General features: G+C 49.5%; 1 protein-coding gene and 1 long non-coding RNA gene across 11 annotated transcripts in view; one reads left to right on the top strand and one right to left on the bottom strand.

Moving 5' to 3' along the window:
* Positions 1 to 927: 927 nt before the first annotated feature.
* Positions 928 to 14,277, bottom strand: part of STRADA (STE20 related adaptor alpha) — a 29,555-nt gene continuing 16,205 nt past the window's right edge. For 4 of the 7 annotated variants that reach the window (XM_014587182.2, XM_014587183.2, XM_014587184.2 and 1 more), the window contains 9 exons: positions 9,451 to 9,553; positions 8,904 to 9,025; positions 7,312 to 7,420; positions 7,075 to 7,198; positions 5,245 to 5,416; positions 4,649 to 4,753; positions 2,315 to 2,556; positions 2,008 to 2,050; positions 1,631 to 1,783 (listed from right to left, as the gene is read on the bottom strand). In XM_014587182.2, coding sequence (XP_014442668.1) covers positions 1,631 to 1,783; positions 2,008 to 2,050; positions 2,315 to 2,556; positions 4,649 to 4,753; positions 5,245 to 5,416; positions 7,075 to 7,198; positions 7,312 to 7,420; positions 8,904 to 9,025; positions 9,451 to 9,553 — 1,173 coding nt within the window. Of the gene's footprint in view, positions 1,784 to 2,007; positions 2,051 to 2,314; positions 2,557 to 4,648; positions 4,754 to 5,244; positions 5,417 to 7,074; positions 7,199 to 7,311; positions 7,421 to 8,903; positions 9,026 to 9,450; positions 9,554 to 14,277 lie in introns of all 7 variants that reach the window. The other 3 variants (XM_027771174.1, XM_027771175.1, XM_027771173.1) reach the window with 2 other exon arrangements.
* Positions 1,427 to 14,277, top strand: part of LOC102475874 (uncharacterized) — a 67,156-nt gene continuing 54,305 nt past the window's right edge. For 2 of the 4 annotated variants that reach the window (XR_003549132.1, XR_001370247.2), the window contains exons 1-3: positions 1,427 to 1,502; positions 3,412 to 3,517; positions 10,358 to 10,445. This is a non-coding gene — a long non-coding RNA (uncharacterized LOC102475874). Of the gene's footprint in view, positions 1,503 to 3,411; positions 3,518 to 10,357; positions 10,446 to 12,048; positions 12,493 to 13,647; positions 14,272 to 14,277 lie in introns of those variants that run through there. The other 2 variants (XR_334289.2, XR_001370248.1) reach the window with 2 other exon arrangements.

Below are 14,277 nucleotides of genomic sequence, written 5' to 3'. Positions count from 1 at the left end.
AGGCGGCCTTTTTTTTTTTTTTTTTTTTTGAGAGATTTTCGCTATAGGGTGTGTGCGCTCACCAGACAGAGACATAGAGACAGAAAGCGAGAAATCACCCCCCAGAGGGAATGGTCATGCCGCAATCCCTTCTCCTCCATTCTCCCCTCAGGATGTTGGGCACGCACGCACACGCGCCCAGCGTGAGTTTTAAGCCACCAGGTCTGGGACGCCAACCGCGGTCAACTACGTGGGAGTCCAGCGACACAGCCATTACGCTAACTGCTGGTTCCCAAGGCTGCCTTTTCTTTTTTAAGCTGGCATTAAATTTAAGATGGGAAAATGAGGGCATTTGATGGTTCAGGCACCTCCCTATTCTGCCATGGAAGTGCCTAAGTTAGAGCAGGGCCCCTCACCTGAGCTGCAGCAAAAGGGTAAGCCCGGGGGAGGGGTGTTCATACACTGAGCCCCCTCCCCTTCAAGAGACCAAAGGTAGAACCACCGCCACTGGCCTTGCTGGCCACCAGCCAGGATGGCCGGCAGCAGGCAGGTCTGGTTCCCGGACTGCTTGTCTGTGGGTATTAGTCCCAATGTAAGACACTGCAAGTCAGGGTCCAAGACAAAGCCCTCCCCCCTCTTACCTGCCAAAGGCAGAAGCGGCCAGGCTCCACTGCACCTAGACCTTTCTAGCCCCAAAGTAGTTTGATAGCCACAGGCTAAAAGTAAATCTTGAAATTTTAGGTACTTGAGAGACCAATCTGTTAGGCATTTTAAAAGAAACTGGTATGGATCGATCTTGTGAAGGGCACCGGAGTGCCTCCACACACCCTGGGCCCAGTCTCTATGGCAGAGCGACTCCGTGGGGCCCATACAGACAGCCTTGGAAGCACAAGCACCAGGAGGCAGGACTGCAGTCCCTGAGTTGACTCACACACAACGCCATTCCCCGACAGATGCTCTGAAATGTTTAATTTGTTCTGACAGTGAAACTAACACAGCATAAGTGCTCAAGCCCTCCGGCTAGGCAAGACTTTACGGCCCTTGGAGAAAGCGCCAAGGCAGCTGGGGAGGCATAACATGGAGTCTGGGTGGGAAAGGAGTGAGCAGATAGATAACTACAGGAAGGTCTTCGGTGCCAGGGCCCGAGCAATAAGAGTAAGGATGGACCGCCCCAGCCTTAACCTGTTAACAACCAGAAAGGACCTTCCCTTGGACCCTAGGGAGAGGGGTGAGGGGAGGAAGGCAGGCTGCTCCTCACTTGCCCCTTCCTGGCCCTATAGGATAGGAGAGCACAGGGGAGAATGGAATTGAGCTGCAGGAGTGTGGGGAGAGGACTGATGTGCTCCTGGCAGACAGAAAACCCTGGGCTTGGACTTAGCCCCCAGGGCCTCAGAAGCATCTCCTGAAGAGGTCACCTGGGAATGTCACCTTTCTGATCCCTCCAGGTCCCTGATGGTTGGAATTCCCTGGTGTCTCAAGCCTCACAACAGTAAAAAAGTCTCCAAGAATCTCCTTCCCCATCAGTAAGTGGCAGCTTCCCTGCAGAATACCTTCCCACCCGGATCTGCACCCGGAGGGTGGGACCTGGCCACCCCTCAGGAAGGGGCCCTGCAAGCCCACGCAGCCCACAATGCACACAGTCTGCAGAGGCTCAGAACTCCCAGTCATCCACCTCCAGCTCTTCCAGGTCTGAGACCAGGCCAAAGATTCCACTGTGGTCCTGAGGCTGGCTGTCCTCAAAACTGGGGATGGGGATGACTGGGCGAAGCAATTCTGGCAGGGCCTCTGAGGCACGTCGCTTGATCTGGGGGAGGAAAGAGAATCAAGTGATGGAGCCTTTTGCTCAGGGTCCCTGAACGCCATGGGGCAAGGAACCATGGCTGGGAGGGAGCTGAGACTTCAGAAACATGGTAACCTCTCCTATTCAGGAAGGAGGAGGGAATCCCTAAAGGCCACTAAGCTAAGGGGCTGTGGGGAGCTAGAATCACAGGCAGGAAGCAGCAGAGGCCGGGTCAGGAGCTACTGTACCTGCTTAAAGAAGGAGTGGTTCAGGAGGGTGCTGGCACTCGGCCTGCAGAGGAAGGGGAGAGAGCAGTGTCACAACCCGCTTCCCAACCCTGTGCTGACACCCTACTCCCTGCCTCAGCTCATGGGGCAGTCCTCAGTTACCTCCAGGGCCCTGGGCTGGCTTCCTGACAAACCCACACACTACTCCCTCTCTCTGGAGGCTCCTGATCCCCTCCCTTGGGGAACCCAAGACCAAGGAACCTTTGAGAGGTGCATCCTCCCACCCCGGCCTCGTCTGGAGTTCCCTGTCCCAGGCCTATGGGGATACCTTGCATCTGGGTGGCGCTGAAGACACTGTTCCACAAAGTGGTGGAAGTGGGGGGAGATGGCCCGGTGGTAGGGGTGGGAGGGCGAGTCGCCATTGGAGGGCCGGGGGGTGCTGGGGGCCAGGCCCTCACTCTGGCCAGGGTTGGCTGCTGAGCGCGAGGGGCTCATGGTCAGCTCCTCGGCGGGGATGGTGCTGGTGTCCAGTAGGCAGGGCACTGTGCCGTTCAGCTTCTCCAGCAGCATCTGGAGGAGACAGAGCCGGGGCCTGGGTGGGGGCCCTGCAAGGCCTAGAGTCTCTTCACAAACACACCTTTCCAAGGCACACATGTGACCTTCTGGGAGAAGAAACGACACGGAAAGGGAGTAAGTCTGTCTGTTCCAAAGGGACGCCCTGGCTGGGCCAGCAGGACAGGGACTGCATGAAGGTCCCTTCTCCTAGGCTGGAAGGAAGGGGCTCAGTTTCCTCCCTCCCTTAAGAAGGCATCAAATTCCTTTAACTGTAGATCCTGCCTTCTGGGGCTAGAGGCAAGGAGCAGCTGCCATTCCCAGGCTGCTCTGGGGCAGTGGACAGGTTAGGCCTGGCTCCAGGGTTGTTCCAAAGTTCTCAGACTCAGCACTTGTGAAACCAGCCCCTCCAAGAGCGCTGGTCCTCATGGGTGTCCCCATGTACCTCATAAGCTGTCCCCGCCAGCAAACTGGAAACCTCTCTGGAGCTGCACCACTGTGGTAACCACCTGCCACCTTCAGCTACTCTATTTAACCCCCTGTAGGTGGCTGGTGGCTACCATGCACACAGCACAGGTAAACCACACCCACTGCTTCTAGACCTGCGCCTCTTGTTTACGCTGCACAGCCTTTAAGCTCTTTCCTGAGTTTTCTGTTACTGAATTACTTTACTTAGACATCCTAGATTCCCTAACACGCTCTCCTAACTGGTCTACTAGACCTAACCCATTGTTTAGAGTGATCTTTCTAAAATGTTTACCTGCTGCTATCACTGCTGTGCTTAAAACGTACCTGCAGTTCTCCACAAGCTTTGAGACAGGAACCAAACACCTGGCAGCGCCCTTCACGATGTGCGCTTGCTTCCTTCCCCAGGCCCATCACCTGGCCGTGTCCCGGAAGCTCCTGGATCTCAGCCTTTCAACCACGTGCTATTCCCTGTGCCTAACAAGCCTGCCTCTCGTCCCCATTCTTCTAACAGGTAAGCGCTCCTTGTCTTGAGGATTCAAGCGTTGCCTCTTCCCAGAAGACTCTTGGCCCCTGCTCTAGAGGGCCCCATGGCCATTCTCTGGCATGGGTTCCAGTGACAGGCTTGCTCAGAGCCTGCACTTTGCCCCACTCAGTTCTAGGCCATTCTCCAGGTACCTGGAACCAAGCAGTCCCCAATCCCCAAGATACTACCCCCCCCACACAAGGTACTTGACCACAAATGCACTTCCTGGATTTGAGGGGTCTGAGTGTCTTTCTCTAGTCTGTCCTCCAAGGGCCGACTGTGCCACTGCCTGTCAGTTCCTAGGCCCACAGGCGGCAAGGGCAGAAACTGGAGGGCACAAACAGAAGCTGGTTGGAGGTGCCAAAGGTGTTGGCTGGGATGTGACAGCATGAACTCTGGGAAGTGAGAAGCCTCAGTTAGAAACTGACCTTCCAGCTGTATCTACCAAGATAAGATGAGAGAATATATATATATTAAGCTTGCCAGAGAGACAGAAAGCAAGAAATCACCTCCCAGGAAAGATGGCCATGCCGCGATCCCTTCTCCTCTATTCTCCTCTCTGGGTTTTGGGCACACCGCACACACATGCACTGGTGTAACTTTTAAGCCACTGAGTCCAGGACTCAAACCATGTTCGACTCCATGGGAGTCTAGTGACGTAACCACTATGCCATCTGCTGGTCCCAGACAGAACCTACTTTTTTTAAAAGAATTATTTTATTTAACTTTATTTATTTATTTGCTTATTTATTTAAATTTGACCAGAGAAGGACAGAGCGAGAGAAAGAGAGGAAAACTGAGAAAGCAAGCTGCCAGGTCTGGGACTCAGACCACAGTTGGCCATGTGGGAGTCCAGCACCCTTAACCACCACGCCACCTGCTGGCTCCAGAGAACCTATTTTTAAATGTACCAAAATTGGTTAGCTTGATATCTAGATTTCAAATAGACCATATGTACGTGACCTCCATTTGCACCCCTCCCCTGGCCTGGGCTCCCATACCCCAGCGTTTACACACAGAGAAGTAAACGCAGTTACACAACCACCCCACCAGCACCTGGGACATCTCAAGTGTAGGACTGGGTCTTTCCTCCAGTCTCCCTTGGCAGTGTGGGCTCACCTGGGTGGCTGGCATATCCTTAAAGGGCACGTGGCCATTGGCCAGTTCACAGGCTGTGATTCCCACACTGTAGATGTCAGATTTGGCATCATAACCCTGAAGATTCTAAGAGAAAAAAGCCACAGATGACTCCACTTGAAGCCTTGGCTTTTGTTCTTAAAAAAGGAAAGGCAGAACAAAAGCTGAGATGAGGAAGGGGTCTGTCCCCAGTGAGGCCAGCTGTGGACCACACTCCCTGCCATGCTGAGACCGACTGCTATTTTGTGAGACAAACATTTGGGATGCTATGAACTAAGCAGGGAGAAATGCCAGGCCCTATTCTCCTGCTCAGCCCAGGAGAGTACCAACATTTCCAGAATGTTCCCTCTTTCCAGAGTTGGAGGGGCCTCCAAGGATAGTTTGGGACATCACCAAGGAGAAAGCACACCCACATGCAATAGGCAGCTGACCTAGTGCTGAGTGGGCTCCCAGCTGCCTTTGGCCAACAGGACACCCTCCCTCCAAGAACCCCTTGTTCACCTAATGAGAGGGCACTGCCCCCCCACCCCTCACCCTGGGAGATTCCTGAGGGCTTCCCTGGATCCTAGCGCACTGACCTGCTGGAGGACTTCTGGGCTGAGCCACGGCAGGACTTTGATACTGTACTTGGGGAAATCATGGACCACACGCTGCCGCTGCCCATGGCTGATCATGCTGAGGTTGCTGCGCAAACCAGACAGGTAGACCTTCCCGTCCGCGGAGATCAGAATGTGGCTGGCTTTGACGCTCCTGGAAGGCAGTGTGTCACGGGAGGCAGGAGCCCCCACGCTGCACCCCATGGGGCTTCATGCACTGGTGGGTCAGCTCTCCCCCGTGTGTGTATGTGTATCACACATGTGTATGTGCTTTTTATACACAAACACATTGTTATGAGCAATTTTCAAACTTGCACAAGAGAAAATGGCATGACCCCATTTACGTATCATGGTTTAAAATCTTCCTTATACCCTGCTAAGTTCTCTTTCACACTCACAGACCATCTGGTCTCCCACCTCCCATTAATGCTTTTAATCAGATGTTTCTTTACTGGCATTCTTGAAAAGTGCACATTTATGTTGTGTGTATATATTTATAAAATTTCCCTAACAGTGCTATGCTATGCATCTCATTCTTCCACTCAGTGCTGGGTTTTCAAGATGCACCCAAGATGCCATCGGTGCACATCTACCTGGGCCTTGCTGACGCACCTTGACTCGGGTGGGACCCAACACCTTTACTCACCCACGGGCAACAGCACGAGCGTGAACAGACACGTGCACGCTCTGTGCCCTGTGTGCTTGCACCGGGGTTTCTGTGTCAGGCCCCTCTCTGCTACCTGGACAGGAGGTCCCGCACCACTGTCCTCACCCATGGCCCCACTAGGCTCCTCAGCACGGCATGTACAAAGGGACAGCTCGGTTCCACTGGCTTCCTCTTGAGTGCTAGGGTTAGTGTCGATGGGGGTTCTTTTTTACAGACTTCACATCCTTTGTCCAGTTTCTATGCCTTGCTGTCCTTTTCTCGTCTCTTTGTAATTTCCTCCTTACTAACAAAGCTGACATCCTCTTCCACTCTGTCACCGTTTAACTTCGTTCACGGTTTCTTTTATATAATCTTGATGTAATCAAATTCCTCAAGCATTTACCTTTACATTTTGTGCATCTAAAATATTTGGAAGCTCTCCTAGGCCTCATGTCACAAAATATTTCCTCATCTATCCTTCCATTTAAGCAGGGGGTTTGGTGGTTTTCATTCAGGACTTTAATCCAACTGGTGCTCTCTGAACATGGAGGTCAGCAGGACTCTAGGTTTAACTCCTCCCTACCCTGAGCCAGTTTTCCTGATCCACCTACTACGCACTTGGTCCTTGACCAGCACCTTAGCACACAGGGAAAGGGGCAGATGGTCCTCTTGTGCCACATGCAGGGCCAAGCTGCCCAGTGAAGAGTGCCCGGGCTCAGCACCAACAGCCGACATGTATGACTGTCTCCCAGGTCGGGGGCAAGGCAGACTCCAGATCCTGGATTTTCCTTTCTTTCAATTTTCCCAAGAGAGACAAAGAGAAAGGGGAGGAAAGTGACAAAGCACCCCCTGTGGAGCATGGTCACACACAATCCCTTCTCTTCTATTTCTCCCTCCTTTTGGGATTTTGGGCACACACGCCTGCACACATGCCTGGCATGTTTCTCAAGGCAGCAGGTCCAGGACTCGAACTGCGTGGTCAGCTGTATGGGATCCAGCTACTTTAACCAAGAGATCATGGACAGGCCCCAGGTCCTGGATTTTAAACTCTGGTTTGCTAACTTCAAACTTTAGCTGTTACCTGAGGGGCTCATGGACACAGAGCCCTTACCTGCCCTTCAGCTGTCACCTGCACTAACGGAGGCTGAAGCCACCTGAGAACAGACCTGTGTACATATCCCATATGGTGGATGTAGTCTAGAGCCTTCAGCACCCCCTGCAGGATGTAGGCAATCGCCAGTTCGTTCATGCCATCCATGAAGTGTGTGCAGATGAGATCCTTTGCAGAACCTGGAGAAAAGAAACACAAGGCGATGGTGAAGGGGGACGGGGAAGGAAACAGCACATAGCAATAGACACCAGAGTTTTTAGACCCTTTCTGGCCAGAACCCTGTCCCACTCACCATATGCCATGAATGCTGTGACAACCCACAGCTCGTTGTCTGCAATAAAGGTGGCTCGATATGGCACGATGTTGGGATGATTGAAGAGTTTAGAGACATGAAGCTCCCCCTGAAAGCAGTGGTAAAGCTGAAGTCAGAACCAAAAGGCGCCGAAGAACGACGCGCGCGGGCAAGGCGGCAGGATGAGTAACATGGGGAGCTCGTACTTCCTGGGCACTCCCTGCAACATCCTGGGTGCTGCCTATGCGGGTGCCCTCCATAGAGGAGACACTGGGCCCTGCTGCCCCAGTGTCGCCCTGCCCAGGCCTTGAGAGTCCTGAGAAACAATCCCCAGCCAAACAGGGATACTGCTGTCACACAGTTCACCACTCTGGAGACCAAGGAAGCCAAGTGATGATGGAGGCTCATAAAGTTACAGGTTAGCTCAACTTCAGTGCCAAGGTTCAGAACTCTTTTGCTCTTCTTTTTCTAATTGCTAGAGGGCACATGTGCTCACTAGAGAAAGACAGGGAGAGAGAGAAAGAGAGGGAGAAAACACTCCCCCAACGGGACCTGGTCATGCCACAATCCCTTCTCCTCCATTTCTCTATCCTGTCAAGTGTACATGCCTGACATGCTTTTCAAGCTGCTGGGGTCAGGATTTGAGCCAAGGAGAGCCATGTGGGATCGGCTCCCTTAACCATTAAGTTACGGGATCAACCCCAGAACTCTTCTTTTTCTTTTTAATTTTTTTTTTTGAAAGGTTTTTGCTATGGGGTGTGTGCGCTCACCAGAGAGAGAGAGATACAGAAAGCGAGAAATCACCCCCCGGGGTGATGGCCACACCGCAATCCCCTCTCCCCCATTCTCCTCTTGGGATCCTGGGCACGCACGCACATGCACCCGGTGTGAGTCCAAGCCACTGGGTCTAGGACTTGAACCGCGGTTGACTACATGGGACTCCAATGACATAGCCATTATGCTAACTGCTGATCCCTTTAATTATTATTTTATTTAACTTTATTTATTTTAATTTTACTAGATAGGGACAGAGTGTGTGTGTGTGAGGGAGAGAGAGAAAGTGAGAAAGCAAGCTGCCAGGTCCGGGACTCAAACTATGGTTGGCCATGTGGGAGTCCAGCACCCCCAACTAACACGTCACCTGCTGGCCCACCAGAACTCATCTTTAAAACAGGAAAACAAAAAGTGTTTTTCTGTTTTAAATGGAAATGTAGTTGATGGAAACAAGAGAAGAATTAAGGAACAAAGGATGACTATTACACATTCGTGGATAGTATTTTTCCAGCAACCTCAGACTGAGAGATCCTTTTCCTCAGGAGCAGCTATAGAATAATAATAATAATATTATTATTATTATTATTATTAATAATAATAATAATAAAAAAGAATCTGGACTAAAAACTTCAGGAACTCCAGGGTCCTGGCCTTTGGGACATGAGCTGAGGCTAACTGCCCAAAAGTCTCCATAACTTCTGGACATTTGGTCACCTTCGTTTCCTGCCAGGGCCTTTCAGAGACCTGCTGTGACAGATGCCTCCATGCTACCAGCCCCAAGGGCCGGCTACCCAAGGGTGACACTCACGCTTTATTACCTGCAAGAACGTCACCATCTCGTTGGAACAGGCTTCTAGGTTAATCCTTCGAACGGTCACATACTCCCCTGTTGGTTTGTACCTTGCTAGATTCACTGTCATCAGATCCTCGAACCCTTTGCCTAAAAGGACAAACAAATGTATGAACCAGGAAAACAGCAACGAAGGACTTTATCTTCCTTTAAGAAAAAAGGAACTTGATTTCAAAACGAAAATCGAGTTAAGATGTTCACAACTGTTACTCTCGTGGCTGACATTTTTTGGTCTTTCTCCTCTCAGCTCCTTTGCAGCCAACCACTCTCATTTCCAAGGCCCAGGACATCAGAAGTACAGCTACAGAAAAATGGCCTAGGAGTTCCTCTCCTGGTCATGTGATCTCTTCCTATGCTTGGCAGAAGAAAACCAAACAAGACCCACAGAAGGCAGTTCTATCACCATGAGTCCTACTATCTAGCAGATGGCCTCTGGTGCACATTCATTTAGGGACCTTGAGAAGGCCGCCACAGTCCCCTAGGGCAGGGAAGCAGCCACAGGCCCTGGGCGTTACCTATAACGGTGAGCAGCTCGTAACATCCTCCCTCTGGCAGAAAGCTACTCATGATCTCCTGTTTAGAGAAGGATGCTATCGACTCTGAGCTCGCCTCATTGGTCTAAAGAAAAAGAAAAATAGGTTAAGAGAGAAAACTGGAGGTTGGCTAGGAGTTGGGGGACGTGGTAACACAGAACCACGAGGAGACTAGCAAGTAAGCACACATACAAAGCCTGACCTGGGCAAGAAATCGTGCCAACACTATTTGAAGAGACATAAAATCTCAGATGTTCAATACAATTAGTGCTATCTTTAAATGGGGGACAAGGGCCCATTCCTGTCAACTATCAATCTTCTTGACCATTCCAACAACTGACTCATTAGCCTGAAAGGCTGTCTGGAGACTAGCATGGAAAAGAGAAAGGGGATGGGGAGGCGAAGGGTTCTTGAATTTCCTGCTGCATAAGATATTTTTAAGATCCTCATCACTATAAGATCCCAAAAGGCCAAATGCTGAGCCTTGCTCTAGGGAAAGTAAGGCCAGAAGCCCCTTCTTTAGCAAACCAGAAGCCAGGCCAGTCATTTTCTGACATTTGCAAATGTGTGAGAGAATAAGGGAGGTGCTGAGCTGCAGGCAGGAAGAGCTGGCAGGTCTCAGCCATCTCTCAGCTCCCTAGCAGCGCGAGCCACCTGCTCCTTGCTCCTGCCCACTCAGGCTGCGATGAAGCTGCACGCAGCCTTTTAGGATATGTGGGCCACGCCTCAGGCCTTTGAGGTCCTGAAGGAATGTGCCCAGCAATGTCTGCATGTTGAGAGCAACACACAGTAGGCCAACAGCTCTTGTTTCGGCTGAGGGACTCGGTTTCCTTCTTTTGTACCCTAACTTATGTGAATGATTTAGTGACTACAAGTATTTCTCTTTCAGATCTTTCTTCAGAAACATCTCTAATGCGATAAGAAACCTCTTCAAGGATTTGAGGCCATCATACTTCATACACCGCACTCTAAATCTAGTGAGCATCTTTTATCTATTGACCGCATGTGTTTCTCCAAGTGGAGAATGCCTCTTCCTCTCTTGTTCCTTTTTCTACTGAGTTCAGTGCTGGAATTCCCCAAGGTAGGCCCCACGGAACATCAATCCCGGCAGCCTACGTATGCAAATAGTGTCTATGTCTAGTTAAGAAGTGCAGCACTCTCTCTAACGGAGAACCCCATGGCGTAGTCCTGCTACTAAAGGTGTTGAGCGGTTCTGTGGTAAGAGAACGTGTTTAACTTCACTTAACCTAGCACTTCCCAAAACTATCTGTCCAGGGAACTTTTCGTGCCTACAGTCTCTTACATTTTGAGAAAGATAAATGAGGCGTCAGTCAGCAGTGTGGTGGTTAAGGCAGCTGGATCATACATGGCCTACTGAGTGGTTCGAGTCCCAGACCCAGCAGTATGAAAAACATACTGGGAGTGTGTGCATGAGTGCCCAAAATCTCAAAAGGAGGGAGAAATGGAAGAGAAGGGATTACAGTATGACCATTGCCCATGGGAGGTGCTGTCTTACTTTCCCTCTGTCTCTCTCTGGCAATGTACATGTGCCGTCTAGCAACTAAAAATAATAATAATAATAATAATAATGATAATTTGGGAAAGACTACTTTAAGTAAAACATGTTATAATGTAAAGACCACAGGCCTAAAGGGGTCAGGGAGAGGCAGAATTTGAACTCAGGTTTATCACTTGTTCTGTGACTCTGGGCAAGGCACAAGTCTCTTGGGATCTCATTATCTCAGCACTGGAGTAATCCCCACCTCACAGCGTTGTTATGACTGTTAAATAAGACATGTGAAGAGCTTAGTGCTTCCTGGCATACGGCAGCATTCAATACGTGTGCATTCTACACTGCTCTTCCCTCTGCTGTTGTCTACTTTCTGGTGATTCTCCTGCTCAGCAAATAAAATGGACAGAAACATGGGAGAGAGAGACTCCTAGGTGGAGTCTGATCAATGGCTCAGGTTGATTTTACTTTGGTTCTTAAACTTATCTGTGTTTTCAAATGCTCTGAAAGCAAAATCTAGGGTCATTTAATGGCTATTGTAGCTTCTTAAACGATACTGATACTGTCTTTGGATTAAGATACTGGTTGCTACATGCCAGGGACCTCTGTGAGAGAGACAGACAAGCATGAGACAGAACAGACCAGCAATCTGAGCAAAAAGCCCAAACCGAGAGCTCTGAGATGGGCGACTCCCCGCTTGTTTAGAACTTTTACAGTGCTAATTTAGTCTCGAAGCATCCCACCTTCTCAGCCTTATACCCCCAACTCCTCGCAAATACCCTTGCTTTCTGCAGATCCTATTTTCACAGGCATTAATCTACTCCTCAATAAAATAGCTGTCACCAGTTAACTGGACACTCAGTGGGTTGCCTTCACATACCTCTCTCTCCTCTGGCCCCTGAGCAGCCATACAGAGGGCCCCCGCCTAGCCACCCAGGCTCCCCTGCTGCTGCCCTCTCCTCACACATCCCTGCACGCAGCAGTCTTAGGAGACTGGAGCACTTTTGCCCTAGTCCCTTTCCCTGACCCACCATCTTCTCATCACTGCCATTTCCTTCTTGTCTGCTGAGGTCTCAGCTTAAATGTCAGCACGTCAGAGAGGATGCTGTCCAGCCAAAGGAGTGGACTCCAAGTCACTGTGGGCCTGTCTCCTCCACTAGAGGCCCAGTCTCAGGAGAGCAGGGCCCTGTCTCTCAACTCATCTAGTGCCCAGTACCCAGGACAATGCTGGCACAAACTCAAAGGCAAAAATCACTTAAGCAAAGTTTGAACTGAGAGGGTTTTCTGCTCATGACCCCTGCCACGGGCTGAAGAGGAGAGCAGGGTAAATGCACCAGCCAGTTCCTCTGGAGACAGAGTTCAACATAACAGCCTATACTGGGGATGCCCCTCTCACAGCACACATGCCTGAGGGTGCCCTGCTCCTGGGAGCATTCTCCAGATCTGAATCTGACACCTGCATGTGAGAGGGTACTGCATTTTCCAATGAGAACCAGCTACTTTGTATTTGTATTTTATTCCCTCCTCTGATCACCAAACAAATTCCATTTGGTATTGAGTCATCGGAAAAGTCACGCCGTAGTCTATATTTTTCAATGCAAAAATGTGCCATGACTTTTCCGACGACCCAATTAATTTGAAAAATGAGACTCTGGAGGGGTCCTGGAATTAAAATATTTATCATGTGCACTTTAAATAATGCTCTTTGGGAAAACTACAAATGGATACTTTTCTACTTCCTAGCACCTGGTTCTTGCCAGGAGTGTGGACAAAAGCACACTGTTTACTAGGCTGTCTACCAGAAGGAGGGAGAGATGGGGCAGAAGGGCATGAGCATGCCTCATGGAGAGTGCTTCCTCCCTTCCCCTCTGTCTCTCTGGTGAGCACGTGTGCCCTCTAACAATTATTATTATTTTTTGGAGAGGTTTTTGCTATAGGGCGCATGCACTTGCCAGAAAGACAGAGAGAGACAGAGAGACAGAAAGTGAGAAATCACCCCTCCGGGGGGATGGCCACACCGCAATCCCTTCTCCTCCATTCTCCTCTTGGGCACACATGCACACGCGTTAGTTTAAGCTGTCGGGTCCAGGATTCGAACCGTGGCCCACTACATGGGAGTCCAGCAACACAGCCATTATGCCAACTGCTGGTCCCGCCCTCTGACAAGTTTTTTAAAGTCTAAATTCAGATGAAAAAGATAAAATATTCAGCCTGTTCTCTTTTAAACACAGCATGGCATAGTTTAATAGTGTAATGTATAATCGCGAATTGTCAAAGAGAGAAACTGATTCTATCAAAGTCTTTTCTTTGTTTCCTATACCTTGAAAGGCATTTTATTTTCTTTCATATGAAAAGTACACAAGTGAGGGTTCGGCAGGTGGCATGGTAGTTTAGGGCACTGGACTCCCACAAGACCAACTGTGGTTCGAGTCCTGGGCCTGGTGGCTTGCTTTCTCTCTCTCTCTCTCCTTCCCTTCTGCCCTCCCTCTCTGGTCAAATTAAAATAAGTAAAGTTAAATAAAGTCATTATTTTAAAAAAAGAAAAATACACAAGCGGATATCTAGGAATAATGATAAAATGATAACTTTGTTTAAAATAAAATACAATGAAGCATACAGAGACAGTATTTATGAAAAGCTACCAAATAAACACATCCCACTTCCCACAGGTTTCACACTGGATCACTTTTGGTATAACATTGGCAGCTGTGAAAGTACAAGAATGATATGTAGCTGGCATCATATTCTGGAATATTACCTAACTGATGCTGTAAGGAACATTGTTGGCCTCCTGATTAGAAACTATGTGAATCTGACAGAGAGGTGTCCCTGGCTAGCAGAGTAAATAAACACAGCCAAAGCTTTACTCAGGGAGAAATTGCTAGCCAGCATCGTCATCCTGCACTCGACCTTGGGACTGCTGCAAAAGATCCAAATGGGAGAAAGCGGAACAGAATCAGAAGTCTACTTAGAAAAGCTTCTTATCCTTTTTTTATAAGACACCGATCCACATTTTCCAAAGCAGCTATGCACACTGTGGAATCTGGTGCTGTTTACTTGGGTAAGATCGACTAGAAGAGGAGGAAGCAGCGCAGGATCTTGCAGCTTTTGCCAATGAAAACAATACGTTTCTGTTTTGTACTTTTAAATTTTGGTTTAGTTTTCAAGGTGGAGATTTGAGATCCTGCCTTATCATCTAGACAGAGACCTGTTATCTCTGTGGACTGAAATCTATTATCAACAGACTTAAGGATGGAAAATTCAGCACCACCAGTCACAGAAAGATAAGCACATTTTGG

The sequence above is a fragment of the Tupaia chinensis genome, unplaced genomic scaffold (genome assembly GCF_000334495.1).
Source record: "Tupaia chinensis unplaced genomic scaffold, TupChi_1.0 Scaffold000187_1, whole genome shotgun sequence".
NCBI lineage: Eukaryota > Metazoa > Chordata > Mammalia > Scandentia > Tupaiidae > Tupaia > Tupaia belangeri.
The sequence above is the reverse complement of the archived record's forward strand: the minus strand, read 5'-3'. Positions and strand labels throughout refer to the sequence as shown.